Source organism: Leptonychotes weddellii, chromosome 15 (genome assembly GCF_054177405.1).
Source record: "Leptonychotes weddellii isolate Sample4059 chromosome 15, ASM5417740v2, whole genome shotgun sequence".
NCBI lineage: Eukaryota > Metazoa > Chordata > Mammalia > Carnivora > Phocidae > Leptonychotes > Leptonychotes weddellii.
In genome coordinates this window covers 18,789,665-18,806,624 of record NC_138383.1, presented here as the reverse complement: position 1 = coordinate 18,806,624, position 16,960 = coordinate 18,789,665, and the positions used below count along the sequence as shown (strand labels likewise).

Genomic DNA, 16,960 nt, shown 5'->3' with positions numbered 1-16,960 from the left:
TGATATACCACCTCACACCAGTCAGAATGGCTAAAATTAACAAGTCAGGAAACGACAGATGTTGGCGGGGATGCGGAGAAAGGGGAACCCTCCGACACTGTTGGTGGGAATGCAAGCTGGTGCAACCACTCTGGAGAACAGTATGGAGGTTCCTCAGAAAGTTGAAAATAGAGCTACCATATGATCCAGCAATTGCACTACTGGGTATTTACCCCAAAGATACAAATGTAGGGATGCGAAGGGGTATGTGCACCCCGATGTTTATAGCAGCAATGTCCACCTAGCCAAACTGTGGAAAGAGCCAAGATGTCCATCGACAGATGAATGGATAAAGAAGATGTGGTATATATATACAATGGAATATTATGCAGCCATCAAAAGGAATGAAATCTTGCCATTTGCAACGATTGGATAGAACTGGAGGGTATTATGCTGAGCGAAATAAGTCAATCAGAGAAGGACATGTATGACCTCACTGATATGAGGAATTCTTAATCTCAGGAAACAAGCGGAGGGTCGCTGGAGTGGGGGGTGGCGTGGGAGGGATGGGGTGACTGGGTGATAGATACTGGGGAGGGTATGTGCTATGGTGAGTGCTGTGAATTGTGCAAGACTGCTGAATCACAGATGTGTACCTCTGAAACAAATAATGCAATATATGTTAAGAAAAAAAAAAAAAAAGAAGATAGCAGGAAGGGAAGAATGAAGGGGGTGAGGAATCGGAAGGGGAGACGAACCATGAGAGACGATGGACTCTGAAAAACAAACTGAAGGTTCTAGACAGGAGGGGGGTGGGAGGATGGGTTAGCCTGGTGATGGGTATTAAACAGAGCACGTTTTGCATGGAGCACTGGGTGTTATGCACAAACAATGAATCATGGAACACTACATCAAAAACTAATGATGTAGGGCACCTGGGTGGTTCAGTTGGTTAAGCGACTGCCTTTGGCTCAGGTCATGATCCTGGAGTCCCGGGATCGAGTCCCGCATCGGGCTTCCTGCTCGGCAGGGAGTCTGCTTCTCCCTCTGACCCTCCCCCCTCTCATGTGCTCTCTCTCTCTCTCATTCTCTCTGTCTCAAATAAATAAATAAAATCTTTAAAAAAAAAAAAAACTAATGATGTAATGTATGGTGATTAACAATAAAAAATTTTTTTTAAAAAAAGGTACAAATAAATTTCTGATGAATTCATGCTAGTGAAAGCAGGAGAAACATTTAGCAAGCTTTGTAATAAATGCATACTCTGAGAGTTGCAGAGCTAATAAGTAATATAGTGGGACTGACTCATGATTGTGTTTAACTCCATAAATTAATTTTACTTGCCTAGGGACATTATTTTTCAACCCCACTCAAGGCACAGAACTCCTAATAGATCTGAGATTGTAGATGAGAATGAGTTGCACCTTCAGTTGGCTTGAGCATAAAAACTTTTGGTTGTATTTTGGTTTTTTTTGAGGGGGAGGGGCTCTATCAGTACTTTTTCACAATAAAGAAAAATTTAAAGAAAAAGAATGTAAGTGGAAGAAATGGAAAGAAAACAACAATAACAACAAAAAACACCCTGTCATTATTTGCAGATAATATGATTGTCTTTATGGAAAATCCAGAAGAATTTCACACACATGGAACTGGTATGTATATTAGTTATCTACAGTTGTGTAACAAGTTATCCCAAAATTTGGCAGCTTAAACAACAAACATTTATTATCTCACATACTTTCTGAGGGTTAGCAATCCAGAAGTGGCAAGTCTGGCTCTCTCCTGAGATTGCCTGCAAGTCTGTTGACCAGAGCTGCATTTGTATGAAGGCAGAAAAATCCACTTCCAAGCTCACTCACATGGCTGCTGGCAGGAGGCTTCAGTTCCTCACCATGTGGGCTGTTCATGCAACATGCCAGTTGGCTCCCCCCAGAGCAAGTAATCTAAAAAAGTGAGAAAAGTAGCAAGAAAACCCAAGATGGAAGCCACAAGCTTATAATAACCTAATCTTGAGAGTGACATATTCTCAGTACTGCTGTATTCCATTATTTTCCAAATGAATCACCATGTCTAGCTCACACTCAAGGGGAGGGGATCACACAAGGACATGAGTACCAGGAGGCAGGGATCACCAGCAGTCATCGTAGAGGCTGCCAACTACAGTATGTGAGAGAGGGGCTTACAAATCTAAAATGGGTTTTAATGCTGCGGGCCTGCAGGTGGTTTCCTGGGTCATAGGAAGTTATCTACAGAGCAGACATCTATGACCTGAACTATGGGAAAGCTGAAGGAAGAACAAAAGCAAGCACAGGCACTAGAAAGGAATAGTCAGAGGAAAGGCAAGTAATAGAGCACACCGTCCAAAAGAGAGTGACAACTTGAAAAAAGTCAAAGGGCAGAATTCCACATCCAGCAATGATGAAGTAGCTCTCAATGAGGATGACTATAAGAACTGGAGAAAATTAAGAGAACAATTGATTTTAAGCACTGGGAATTATTCTATGCAGGCAGGATTAAGGGTCCCAGAGTCTAAGAAGAAAATTAAATCCTTTAAGGTGGAAGATAAAATCACCTCAAGCCTCTCTAGTTTTTCACATATAATGTCTGGTATTCAATTAAAAACAGATATGCCGGAAGAAAAAAGGTCCAAATTACTAGGACCAAGGAAAAGACAGTAGAAATAGATTCAGAGATGATCCATGTAAAGTATTACAACTAACCTTAAAATAACTATGATTAATATGTTTAAAGTAATAGATGAGAAATGGCAAATTTCATCAGAGAATCAGAATATGTAAAAACAAAAATGAAAACAGAAGTCTAGTGAAAATCCTAGAACTGAAAAACTCAAATCCTGAAATTCAGAACTCAATAAAGGGGTTTAGCAGATTGGACAGAAGAGAGAAAGAACACACTGGAAGTAGAAAATATCCACATTAAAATACAAAGAGGAAAAAGTTTTAAAAAAAATACAGACAAGAGCATGAGATACACATGGAACAAAGTGAAAGATCAAACGTACACATAAACTTGAGTCCCAGGAAAAGACAACAGGGAAGAAGCTATAAACAAAGAGATACCTGATGGACAATTTAACAAAAGTGATGGAAACATCAAGCCAAAGATTAAAGAGCCTCTTTGAACTCCAATTTATTTACAGTCTTCAGAATTTTCAATTATCTCAATTCTTGAGGTTATATTTTCTTTTCTTGTATCTACTATGCTATTCATGGTGGATTATGCTCTTGAGTATTTTAGAACATTTTCCCCTGTGGACATCCCATTCAGCCTATGTGTGGTTTCTTTTCCTTGTGGTTAGTGCTTTTTTATTTTGAGTTCTTTAATATTCTATATATATTCTTATATATTCTTTTATAACAGTTATTTCTTTGTGCTACGATTTTTGCTTTTGTTTCTGATGATTCCAAGGACATTCACTGTTTTGTAACACTTTGCACAAATCTCAAAGATTCCTTCAGTATGCATATAGTATAAATTAGAAAGCTTGCTAGTGTTGCTGTGGCTGAGATGCTCGCAGGAGCCTTGATTACCATGTAAAATCCCTTGTGGGCAGATACGGTTTTCTTGTCCCCATCTTACAAGGTGCCACGTTAGACGTGCAAACTCTAGGAAGAGTTCTCCCTTCTTGGATCCTGCATTGTGACAGCTTGAGGTCCCATTTCTTGCACCTGCCTGGGTATTAACTACCAACCTCCGATTCTGAAAGCCTATAACTAGACACCAACAAATTCCATAGGCCCTAGGACATCAGCTACTGTTTACAGTTTGAGTTCTCTTTTCATTTCTGGAAAATGAGAATTTTTCTTTTCTTTTTTCAAATTCAGCCATGTAATTAAAATACTTTTCAAGCATTTCTATTTGCTTGTACAATCAATCAGCAATGTTACCAAGAGTGCTATATTTCCAAGGTCCCAAGAAAATGAAAGATTTATTGCACTAGTTAGAAATATAAAAAAAGGTTATTACAGAAGCTCCTATAAAGTAAAATTTGTTATATATTAGTATTTCTCCCAAAAGATACTAATTACTCCCTCTTAATATACTAACACTGAAGAAAAAGATTCTTTCAATCCTAACCTTTGAAAAAAATGTCAAACTTACAGAATAGTAATATGAAGACCCCCTTTATGCCATATAGCTTTCATCTAGATTCAACATTTTGCGACATTTGTTTCTTTCCAATAGACAGCTATAGGTAGGTAGGTAGGTAGATATGATATAGACACAAAGATTTAAATATATAAACTTAAAATCCTAAGACTAAGGACATTTTCTTGCATAACCAGAGTACACATATCAATTAAATGTTGATACATTACTATCCCTTAATATACATTTAATATCTGCATGCTGCCAGTTGTACCAAGAATATCCTATAGAGAAATTTTTACCCACATTCATGAATTGCATTTAGATATTGTGTCTCTTTAGTCTCCTTAAATCTGAAACACTTCCTTGGTTTGTCTTTATATTTGGTGATTCTGACATTTTTAAAGAGAAATCATTACGTGGAATATTCCTTAGTATGGATTTGTCTGAATCCCTCATGATTTGATTTGGGTGGTGCATTTTGACAGGAATACTACATAGGTGATGTGTCCTTTCAGTGTGTGACTTAGGGAGACACATATCCGTTGGTCCTATTATTAATGATGCTAACACTGGTTAAGGTTTTTTTCTCAAGTTTCTCCACAGTAAAGTTAGCATTTTTCCCTTAGAAATTAATAAATAACTGATGAGGAAATATTCTATTTTTTAAAAGATTTTATTTATTTATTTGTCAGAGAGAGAGAGACAGAAAGAGAGCACAACCAGGGGGAGTGGCAGAGGGACAGAGAGAAGCAGGCTTCCTGCTGAGCAGGGAGCCCGATCCCAGGACCCCAGGATCATGACCTGAGCTGAAGGCAGACACTTAACGACTGAGCCACCACCCAGGTGCCCCCTGATGAGGAAATATTTTAAAGGTGTGCAAATATCCTGTCCCTCAACAAACTTTCACCTATTAGCTGTAGCATCCATTGATGATATTTACCTGAATTGAGTTTTATTATGAGGGTTGTAAACGGTGATTTTGTGACTCAGTTTTTCCTTCTACATTTATTAGTTGACATTCTACTACCATGGATAACTTTCTCATCTTTTTCATTTCTTTAATTAGTCTCAATATGGACTCATGAGTTCTTTTTTTTAATGGGTTAAAATCCATTACTACCACTATTCATTTTGCTGTTCAAGTTGTTCCATACTGGACCAGTGAGAATCCCTTCAAAGAGGCCCCAAATAAATACCTTTTAATATTTACATACAATGAGTTGTTGCTAACAGTTTCAAATTGAACACAGGAAATAATACTTAGCACATACTTTGAAACAGCCAGAGTCTATTCTCTAATGAGTATTTGTGACTCACAGATAGGGTCTGTCTTCCTCATAGCATACAGGTAACTCATAAAGATGAACTTTTTTCTATTCCCTACTATAATTCTATCTCTCTTTTGACATCAAAAGAGACCTTGGCATCATGTGAATAATTTATCCAAACAGTATCATGGAGTGATACACAGATCACAGGTAAACATCAGTGACTGAACCCATGTGATAGGCCCTTTTAAAAGACAAACAAGAAAATGGAAAAGACAATTTTGAGAATGACCAGATTGGAAATCTTAACACACCAGGAAAAGGAAATCTTATTTTTCTTCATTTGAAAATATTTAACCAGAAAAACACAGTGATCTAATTTAATGACTAATATTTCTTTAGGAAAAGAAAACTAGGAAATTGTCCAGGACAAGAACATAGCAGCTTCAGCAGAGTATAAAAGAGGACAAGCAGCAGAGGGATTTTCAAATTCACTAAGCTCACTCTCTTACTAATATCAGAACCTCCACCCTCTGACACCATGGTCGACTCCTGTTGTGGCTCTGTCTGCTCTGACCAGGGCTGTGGCCAGGAGACCTGCTGCCGCCCCAGCTGCTGCCAGACCACCTGCTGCAGGACCACCTGCTGCCGCCCCAGCTGCTGTGTGTCCAGTTGCTGCCGCCCCTCCTGCTATGGCTCCAACTCCTATGGCTCCAGCTGCTGCCGCCCCTCCTGCTGCATTTCTAGCTGCTACCGCCCCTCCTGCTGTGGTTCCAGCTGCTGTGGCTCCAGCTGCTGCCGCCCCTCCTGCTGCCGCCCCTCCTGCTGTGTGTCCAGTTGCTGCCGCCCCTCCTGCTGTGGCTCCAGCTGCTGCACGCCCAGCTGCTGCCAGACCACCTGCTGCCGCCCCAGCTGCTACCGCCCCTCCTGCTGTGGTTCCAGCTGCTACCGCCCCTCCTGCTGTGGTCCCAGCTGCTGTGGCTCCAGCTGCTGCAGGCCCAGCTGCTGCATTTCTAGCTGCTGCCGCCCCTCCTGCTGTGGCTCCAGCTGCTGCAGGCCCAGTTGCTGCATTCCTAGCTGCTGCCGCCCCACCTGCTGCCAGACCACCTGCTGCCACCCCTCCTGCTGTGGTTCCAGCTGCTGCCGCCCCTCCTGCTGCTGCCCCTCCTGCTGCCTGCGCCCAGTCTGTGGCCGGGTCTCCTGCCACACCACTTGCTATCGCCCCATCTGTGTCATCTCCACCTGCCCCCGTCCCGTGTGCTGTGCCTCCTCTTGCTGCTGAGCCCCCTGCCCTGTGACCACCGTCTCTGTTTACCTCTGCCCCACATTTGTAGACCCTCCTTTTAGAACACATGGAGTGGAAATGATGTTGCTCAACTGAATTGGGCCTTAATTCCACTGAGGAAACCAATCATGCTGTTGAAGAAGATGGATATGGCGCGGAGCACTTATACAGTAACAGATTTTACCCTTCGACCTGACAATTGGTGAAATCATTCTCCTAACTTCCCTTTTATAGGCCTTTTCTGTAACCTGATATATTTTTGTACCAAAATAAAGTTACTTCCCTGCATTAACAATTCAGTGTGATTGTTGCTCCATTAAGATTTTGTCTTCAGCTGGTAGGCAAGTGTATTTGACCTACACCTGCAGGATACACACATGGTCTTGTCACTTCTCAATAATAGTCAGATTCCATTATTCACTGCCTGATTCTTTCCTACGTGCCTCCTTATTTCATGGGCAAATCACCTAACACTATGAACCTGCCCTAGGAAAATAAACAAGAGAGTGAAAAGTAGACGTTTGGAAGACTGTAGGTATATAAAGGCAAAAAGAACACAATACATGTTTCATGCATCACACCAGCCACCATAGTTATGCAATGTATTGTTCAGCACAGTCTACAAGTTTGTATTCAGGCTTGTACTCAATGACACTGATGTCATCCACGCAACAAATCAAATATGCACTGATTCCGACTCTATTTGCAACAGGGCCTCAGTCAGGTCTCATTTTTTTCTGTTGATAGAGAGTTTCAGATCCTCATACATTCAAGGGACAGGTAGATAGCCTAGATGAGTAAAGCATGCCCTTGATAAGATGATGTGTTTGGTGGAAACTGGGATAAACTGTAGACTGCATGACCACATAAGAGGGTATTCCTGAGTTCCTGTCAATTGCTTCCATGGGAAAACGGGGACCCATTGTTTTCACTGAAAAGTGGGTCTGCTTTCACTGACCCTCCCAAATGCCAATTTCTTCATTCACTCATCCAAATGATATTTATTGAACATTTATTACATGGGAGGCACTGTTAAAGGTACTAGAGTAGCAGCAGAGACCAACACACAGAAAGCTCTCCATAGTAATGGAGCAGATATTCTAGTAGAGTTTATTTACTTTTAAATGTTTTTCTATATATTTGTCCACTCAGGTTTCTACACAATATTTTTTCTCTGTGCTTTTACTTGTATGAATAAGACTGAGCTTTAAAACCCCCCTTTAGATGAAAGTATCTGTGATACATATGGCGACATCGTTGCCAAAAGGACAGTTTTACTAATGACGTACCCCACCCTTCAACCCTAGAGCCACCATAAGGTCGCCAAGTTAGGAGAGGGAGGTAGGGACACCTTCATTGATGAGGAACAGAATGGAGCTAAATCATCAATTACTCACTTGGGGTGAGAACTAACAGAAGGTGGGGCTCCCACACTACAACTCCTGAAACTAGTAAGTGAATTTGACAAGGACGTGAGATTTATATCATTATAAATTAATTTTATTTCTTAATTGTATTTTATATACTATCAACAATTATTTAATTAAAATTAAGAGCAATTCTGTTTTCAAAAGCATCAAAAACATAGGATGTTGAGGGAAAAAGGCAACAAAAACATGGAAGAGCTCTGCCTCCACAGCTGCAAAATTTTACAAAGAGAAATTAGAGAAGGTCTAGATAAATGGAGATGTATGCCATGTCCCTGGATTGGAAGGAGGTTTAGTGTTAAAATGTCAATTCTCCTGCAGTCTATCTAAAGATTCAATGTAATCCCAATCAAAAATCTCAGAAGACTTTTTAGTAGATGCTTAGAAGCAAAGAACCTAGAATTTCTAAAGCAATCTTGAAAAATGAAACAAAGAAAGGGAAAAGTGACATAGAAAATAGGTAGAGAATATATGTAATAGATATCCCAAAGGGAGAAACAAAGCAATGAAATATACTAAGAACTATAATTCAAATAAAGGAATAGTTGTATATACCCGGATAAATCAGCCCATGGTGGTAAAAACTGAGGCATAATAACAATAAATATATAACATATAATACTACATTATATTATGATGATATAAAACTACTGGGTTTTAAAGAAAAAAATCATTTGAATATCTAGGCAAAATATCCATGTCAGTTAAAAGGAAAAAGAAACAGGATAGTGTTCACACATTTTGATGGCAACACTTCATGTCAGAAGATAATAAAGTAACATTCTTAAGACATTCAAGGAAAGAAAATGTGATCCCAGGATTTATATCCAGCCAAACCAAACTCCATGCCACAAATAAACTACTGTGAACATGACAGACCTCAGGGAATATTCTCCCTGTGGGCCTATCCTAAGGCATTTGTTAGTGAATGAGCTTTAAACAAACAAGATGACTGAAGATATTGGAGGGACATCTACATGAAGACTAGCAGAGGGTGATATATAAATATATTCTGGGCTGAATATATATGAGAAATACATACTTCTTATCTGTAGAAATAAGAATGAATGATGAACAGGCAAGAGGGAGTATGATATCTGATGGCCAAAGACTGACCACGTAGATATAGTACAATTTTAAAACAAAACAAAACAAAACCAGAGGAAAAGGAAGGAGAATACATAAAGTAGAAAAATGTTGCTAATTGCCTAGGTAGTAACAGATCTAATGCTGAAGCAGTGGGGGATGAAGAAGTAACTAAGTCATTTCAATATTCCTTAAAATAGAGAATCAAGTGACAGCAGCCAGAAAATCAGTCTCGTAGAGTATTATATACAAATGTTTTTCTAAAGGTAACTGTTAGTATAAAATACAAACCTTGCTAAATATCAAAGACATACTGAGGAAGAGAGAGAATAAAGCAATGAAGGATTAGAGGTAAAGATAGAGAAATAGAGGTAGAGATGTAGGTATTTAACATATATATTACATATGCATAACTCACTATATGTTGTATGACACTATTCATTATATATTATATGTCACTATTCATTATGATACACATATAACAAACTACATATATAATAAAAATTACATAACTAAAGTCAAACATATTGATCAATTAACCATACCAATACATGTAATAGGCTCAACTCACCTGTAAAAAGAAAAAGATTTTCAGATTGGCTAAAAAATAAAAACCCAACACTGCTGTGTACAAGAGATACAACTAAAACAACAGGTTTCAGAAGGTTAAAAGTAAAAGTCTAAAGACATATCATAGAAAATGCAAATAAAATAAAGCAGAAGTCACAATTTTTATACCAAACAAGTTAGGTTTTTACCAAAAAGCATTAAGGACACAAAGTGGGACACTTTATTATAGTAAAGGCTACAGTGAAAATGTAACTACAAAGTTAAACTTCAGAAACAAACGGTGATGCAAGAATAAAAAGACACAAGCCAAAATCAAAGTCTAACATACTGTGTACTTAAAGAAAGAACATGTGAAGAAAAATTAATAAGAATACAAAATAACTACACAAAATTAATAAGGTAGATCTTGCAGATATGGATCAAATTCACAACCCCCAAGTTAAAAAAGATACTTCTTTTCAAGTGCACAGTATTATTTTTAATAGTGAAAGCCTGAACACAACCCAAATGTCCATCAATAGGGAGCTAGCTAAATAAATCATATTACGACAACAGAATAGGACATTTTGTGGCTAAAAATGAAATGAATATCTGAACTATACTACTGTGAAATAACATAACTCTGGGATAAATTGTTAGGTGAAGCAAAGCAAATTGGAGTAAAGTGTATCTAGTGTACAACCATTTACCTAAGAAACAAAGGAGATACAACTGTGCAAATGCAAACACACTTATATTTAAAATAGCAGTGGGAGGGAAAACCTTACATTATAAAAATGATTCTCTGTGGGGGAGCGAAGGAATAGAAATAGCAAGATTTCCTTAAACATGCCTCACTTTGTAGAATTTATTTTGGGAGCATAAGTATGTAATTGCAAAACAACATTTAAATTTAAAAAGTGATTCCTAGAAAGTATTTTTTTAAAAAGTCACTGATGACGTGCTCTGTTCCATGCATGATGAAAATACTATAAGGTTCAAGTGTTCACCTCAGGTGTCTCTATCCAGCTGGAGACAGATAATCACATTCAGGTTACAGTAGATGTGAGAAGTTTGAGTGTTCCACAATGTGATATCAACACAGATGAGGAGGAGCAGATAAGGTTTAAAAAAGAAGAGAGAAGAAGGAGGAGAAGAAGAAGGAGGAGAAGGAGAAGAAGGAGAAGGAGAAGAAGGAGAAGGAGAAGAAGGAGAAGGAGAAGAAGGAGAAGGAGAAGGAGGAGAAGGAGGAGGAGGAGAAGGAGAAAAAGGAGAAGAAGGAGGAGAAGAAGGAGAAGGAGGAGGAGAAGGAGGAGGAGGAGAAGGAGGAGAAGGAGAAGGAGGAAAAGGAGAAGGAGGAGAAGGAGAAGGAGGAGGAGGAGAAGAAGAAGAAGACGAAGACGACGACGAAGAAGAAGACGAAGAAGAAGAAGAAGAAGAAGAAGGAGAAATGTCAAGGAAAACAAAAGGGAGGAGGGAGCCCTCTGGGCTGGAACTTAAAAAGAGAATAAGGAATTGCTGAGTTGATGTGGGAGAATGAACTTTCTAAGGCTCTAAGGAGATGTAACAGCACAATCAAAGGGATACACTTCATAGGATTAGCTACCTAACACTCCTCTATGTGAACTCTTAGAGAATAATGAGTACCTCATGGGTTCTTTAAGAAGAAAAATCAACACAAATTACAAAGCATTCAGCAGACTAACTGGCACATGGCAAGCACAAACAGTATCTGTAGTATCTCATTTTTCACTGTAAGTACATGAGCCTTAAATACATAATGCTTGTTTTGGACACTAATTCTTTGATGCTTTGAATATTTGCCAAAATCTTGCCTTTCAATATACCAGAGTTAAGTGCCTATACAAACAACAAGGCTTATCTGTCTACATCTTCTTTAAGCAGAAGGACTTGAATTTGAATTATGGAAAGAGCACAAGAAAAAGATGCTTTAAGTAAAACCTTCTATATAATGCAGAATCTATTACATAAGTTGGCCAATCAAAAGAAAGATCAAACTTGCTCAACTTTGGCATACTATATGTGGAAAAGATTCCTGAAGGAAAAAGTTCATTTCTGAAAATGGTTCTTTCATCAAAAAGGAATGAGTCAAAGCTACATCTTGACGTAGAGTCATCACAATGAGTTTAGAACGCCATTTGTGACCCTCTAACTCTCCAATCATCCAGGAAACACAGTCCAGTCCTCCCCATCCAAGTAATCCCAGTGATGAATCTTTCCTATTTCCTTATCAGCACTCCACCTGACAGTAGCATGCATTTTCCCACATTGAGAAAGAAAGAGAGAAAGAGAGAAAGAAAAGGAAAGAAAAGGTGAGGGAGAGAGACGTGGCACTGTAATAGCCATCCTCAAAATATGATCATGGAAAATAAAAAATGAAATCCATAATCATATTTTGAGGATGGTTATCACAATGACAATCCTCTCTCTCTCTCTGGTCAAAGTGGAAAAATGCATGCTACTGTCAGGTGGAGTACTGATAAGGAAATAGGAGGAAAGACTCATCACTGGATGAAATAGGTGATGGGGATTAAGGAGTGCACTTGTGATGAGCCCTGGGTGATGTATAGAACTGTTGAATCACTATATCGTACACCAGAAACTAATGTAACACTGTATGTTAACTATACTAGAATTAAAATAAAATATGATCATTGGAGTCATACACAAAAATGGGACACACAGAAAAAGTCGGTAATAGAATATCATATGACAGCTCCAACTTACAAAATACGTTAGGAAAAAAATGGGAAAGTGGTTCAATGAATCACACGCTGCAGAAAAAGGGAAATGATGTTTTTCTTAGATACTGGCATATTTAACCTGATAAACATAATTATTGACTTAGTAACACTAATTGTTTCCTGGCAGGAATAACAACAAGTGTTCCTCATGGTAACATCAGCTACTCAGCAGAGTATAAAAGGGGACAGAGGAAAGGAGACATTCAAATTCAAGAAACCACGTGGAAACCCACTTATACCCACTTGTGGAACCCCACTCCTTCCACTGACACCATGGTCGACTCCTGTTGTGGCTCCGTCTGCTCTGACCAGGGCTATGGCCAGGAGACCTGCTGCCGCCCCAGCTGCTGCCAGACCACCTGCTGCAGGACCACCTGCTGCCGCCCCAGCTGCTGCGTGTCCAGTTGCTGCCGCCCCTCCTGCTGTGGTCCCAGCTGCTGTGGCTCCAGCTGCTGCAGGCCCAGCTGCTGCATTTCTAGCTGCTCCCGCCCCTCCTGCTGTGGCTCCAGCTGCTGCAGGCCCAGTTGCTGCATCCCTAGCTGCTGCCGCCCCACCTGCTGCCAGACCACCTGCTGCCACCCCTCCTGCTGTGGTTCCAGCTGCTGTGGCTCCAGCTGCTGCAGGCCCAGCTGCTGCATTTCTAGCTGCTGCCGCCCCTCCTGCTGTGGCTCCAGCTGCTGCCGCCCCTCCTGCTGCTGCCCCTCCTGCTGCCTGCGCCCAGTCTGTGGCCGGGTCTCCTGCCATACCACTTGCTATCGCCCCACCTGTGTCATCTCCACCTGCCCCCGTCCCATGTGCTGTGCCTCCTCTTGCTGCTGAGCCCCCTGCCCTGTGACCACCATCTCCATTTACCTCTGCCCCTCAGATATAGACTCTTTTTGTGCCAACCTTTAGGACACAGGACGTGGGGTTAATGTTGCTCAACTGAGTTCCGTCTCATGATTCCAATGAGCCCATCACAGTCCCACTGACTCTGTGAGCACATTCTGGCCTCAGTCCAAATTCTACTTCTGCACCTCTCCCTTTCATCCAAGTGTGAATTTTCTTACAACACACCAACTACAATGTTGTATTGACCAATTCTCCCAAATTTTCCTTAATTTTGAGGCACCAGCTCATCAAGCTCACGGAGTTGAAGTTTGATTTCAGTATTTCTACATTACAGATTTTTATAGTCTCTCTCTTAATTGTCCAGTGGATCCTCTTTTATAATTCTTATTCCCCAAATTTTCCTATGTTATAAACTCTATGCCAAAATAAACCACCATTTTCTTGTATGAAAATTCAGTGTGATGGTACTCTTCTATACGATTTTCAATGCAGTCACTGGGTAATATATAAGACTGATGAGTCACTGACCTCTACCTCTGAAACCAATAATACATTATATGTTAACTAATTGAATTTAAATTAAAAAATAAAATAAAAAATTTAAAAAAAGATTTTCTGTACAGTCTGGACAACTATATTTTACCTATATGTGTAGCACAGACAATATGGCTTTGTCAATTTTACAAAAGAGGGAGAGTCCACATTAGTCACAGCTTCGGTTTCACTGGCAGTTTTAAGTTCTTAGATAAAACAGATATTCTTGGGAATTCATGGATAAAAATCTGAGAAAAACTTTTTTGGAAAACCTGTAAGCAATTAATGCTCCCTGGGACATCTTTTCCATATTATATATCTGTGAAAGCAGTTAATAGTAATTATAAGGAAAATGAAATTGAATGTACCTGGGAGCAATTGATGATTTGGGAAAACATAATGAAAGGCTGAGGGTGATAAATCAGAGATTAAAGGACAAATGTAAAAGTCAGAGGTTTCACTGGCAGCATAGAAATTGACTCTCATAAAGGGTAAATAAAGCTGAGGACCAAGGCTAGGACTTCATCAGAGGAGGAGCAGAGCTCCAGAGGTGGTTGTTCATTCAGCCTAGGTAGTTCTGCCATGCCAAGGTAGAGAAGGGAACCCTGAGATATGAGATGGAGACGTCTAGATTGATGCACTTGAAGATCTTGTGTCCCCAAATTTCCCTGAACCCTCTGGGCTTGCAGAAGTAATCTGATTTCTTTGCTGACATTTAGTGCCACCTCCATTCGTGAAGATGATGCAGAAGCTTCAGTCTTAAAAAACAGACAACACAAGCCCCTCTCACTACCTTCTCCCACCTCCCTTTGTCACAGACCAATAACTACGGTTAAGATACACAGCTAACCCAGAGAATGGCTGAACCTGTTAATGGGAGACTATATCCCAAAAGATCTGTAGGACCCAAAGACTGCTTCAGAGATAGTGGTGTGCTTTTTCATCAGGAGGCCCATATTGTCCAGTTGTCTCCCTTTTTTGATGTTATCAGCTGTTGATGATCATCTCCTAGGACCATTACTTCATTTAGGCATAGCAAAATCATGATATTGCAATTCTATTATTCCACTCCCTGCTATTTATTAGCTGGGATAATTCCATAAAGAGAAACTTCACCTCATCAACATTTAGTAATCCAGAGAAATATTATGTACAGGAAAGGCAAAATAAATGTTTGATTCTTTCCCTTTATTTACCAGTTTGCATCCCCCAAGGATGACGAAAGAGTTTGTTTTTTTAAATTTTGCATTAATATGAACTCATGGATTTCAATATACTTGATGGTGAATCAACCCATTCCAGTTCATATCCCTCTACTGATGTTCAAATAAGCAACTTCAAGTTGGCCTCCAAGACCTTTCAACATAAATCTAGCACTCTGAAAATTCCTTGCTTTTTCATATAACAGGATATTGCAGACTCGTTTATACACTTCCTTCCCTAGACTTCTAATCAGCCATTTCTCTGAGGAGCCCCAGTTCCTTTCAGGAGGAAACAATATTTGAGACCACAATTTGAAATATGCAGATGTTCATTACTACTAAATCACTTTCTTCTAGCTTTTTCAGCATTCACAACTAGAAAATAGGTATTTAAGTGGTAAACCACGTCATGAGTTTCTAGTGAGAACTACAGGGCTTTTATTTAACCTCATATATCTTATAAATCTCATTTCTCCTCTGCCAAAAATGTCTCAGTGATAACAATGTATTTACTCATTTTCTTTATTCTATAATGTTTGTCCAACAGTCTCAGGATAACATTAACAATACTAACAACAATACAGTTACTGAAAACAAACTTAAGACTTTTTCAGTTGTTTTACATATTTTTGATCTTGGAATAGTTGCTTTTTATGCATAAATATACAGTTAGGTTCTTTTGTTATTATTGTTGTTCTAATGATTTTGAGATTTAAAAAAAATTTTTTTTAAAGATTTTATTTATTTATTTGACAGAGAGAGAGATAGCAAGAGCAGGAACACAAGCAGGGGGAGTGGGAGAGCGAGAAGCAGGCTTCCTGCCGAGCAGGGAGCCCGATGTGGGACTCGATCCCAGGACCCTGGGATCATGACCTGAGCCGAAGGCAGACGCTTAACGACTGAGCCACCCAGGCACCCCTGAGATTTAAAAATTTTTAATTTTGTTTTATAACCATGTAAAATATTGACATGAGTCCAAAGTCAAACCTACAGAACAAGGTATATTCCAATAATTTAGCTGTTATCCTGTCTTCTCCACTCTATCTCCTCTACCTTCTCTGAGTCAACAAAAAAAATTATGACTGATACTTCCATTATTTTTTCTTTTCTTCTCAGCTTTATTAAGGTACAATTGACATACAAAAATTGCACTTAAAGTACAGAATTTGATGTTTTGATATATACTGATGAAATATACACCACCATCAAGGTAATGAACATCTATCACCCCCTTTGTAATTCTTTCCCATCCCCTCCCCTCCCCCAGGGAACTACCAATCCACTGTCACTATAAATTTGTGTCGATTTTCTAGAATTTAATGGAATCCTACCATTGTGTACTCTGCCTTGCCTGGCTTTTCACTCAGTATAATTATATTGAAATTCATGTTGTCATGTGCATCACTAGTTCTTTTTTTTTATTTTTCTGTATTTTCCAAGTTTATGTTTTACTTTAACCATTCTCTGTCTCCAGCTCTTTCCTGTGCACCTGTGTGTACATGCCCTCTGAGGAATATGGAATGCTTCACAAATTTGTGTGTCATCGTTGTGCAAGGGCCATGCTAATCTTCTCTGTATTGTTCCAACTTTAGTATATGTGGTATTAAGTGAACACTAGTGCACCTTTTTTTTTTTAATTTTTTTATTCTTATGTTAATCCCCATACATTACATCATTAGTTTTAGATGTAGTGTTCCATGATTCATTGTTTGTGCATTAACACCCAGTGCTTCATGCAGAACGTGCCCTCCTCAATACCCACCACCAGGCTAACCCATCCCCCCACCCCCCTCCCCTCTAGAACTCTCAGTTTGTTTTTCAGTCCATCGTCTCTCATGGTTCGTCTCCCCCTCCGATTTCCCCCCCTTCATTCTTCCCCTCCCGCTACCTTCTTCTTCTTTTTTTTTTTCTTAACATATAT

The 16,960-nt window shown here is 39.4% G+C and overlaps 1 protein-coding gene and 1 non-coding gene across 8 annotated transcripts; one reads left to right on the top strand and one right to left on the bottom strand.

Moving 5' to 3' along the window:
• The first annotated feature begins 5,884 nt into the window (after positions 1–5,884).
• Positions 5,885–6,927, top strand: LOC145717227 (uncharacterized). 7 transcript variants are annotated; one of them, XM_081804153.1, is made up of 3 exons: positions 5,885–6,043; positions 6,134–6,251; positions 6,327–6,927. In XM_081804153.1, exons 1-3 carry the CDS (start codon positions 5,902–5,904, stop codon positions 6,640–6,642), a joined length of 576 nt encoding a protein of 191 aa, XP_081660279.1. In that variant the 5' UTR covers positions 5,885–5,901; the 3' UTR covers positions 6,643–6,927. The 7 variants fall into 7 exon arrangements, with proteins under 7 accessions (XP_081660279.1, XP_081660277.1, XP_081660280.1 ...); XM_081804151.1 differs by having other exon boundaries at positions 5,885–6,026; positions 6,138–6,927; XM_081804154.1 differs by lacking the exon at positions 6,134–6,251 and having other exon boundaries at positions 5,885–6,038; positions 6,309–6,927.
• A 9,621-nt stretch (positions 6,928–16,548) lies between these two features.
• LOC115939310 (U6 spliceosomal RNA) lies at positions 16,549–16,654 on the bottom strand. Its single transcript, XR_004074149.2, has one exon. It is a non-coding gene; the product is annotated as a U6 spliceosomal RNA (small nuclear RNA).
• Positions 16,655–16,960: the final 306 nt, after the last annotated feature.

Excerpts from the sequence above, each read along its gene's own strand:
- LOC145717227 (XM_081804148.1), top strand. The coding sequence starts at position 5,902 with ATGGTCGACTCCTGTTGTGGCTCTGTCTGCTCTGACCAGGGCTGTGGC. Across the intron at positions 6,039-6,113 it reads TGCTGTGTGTCCAGTTGCTG|CCGCCCCTCCTGCTGTGGTT; the intron begins CCGCCCCTCCTG and ends TTCTAGCTGCTA.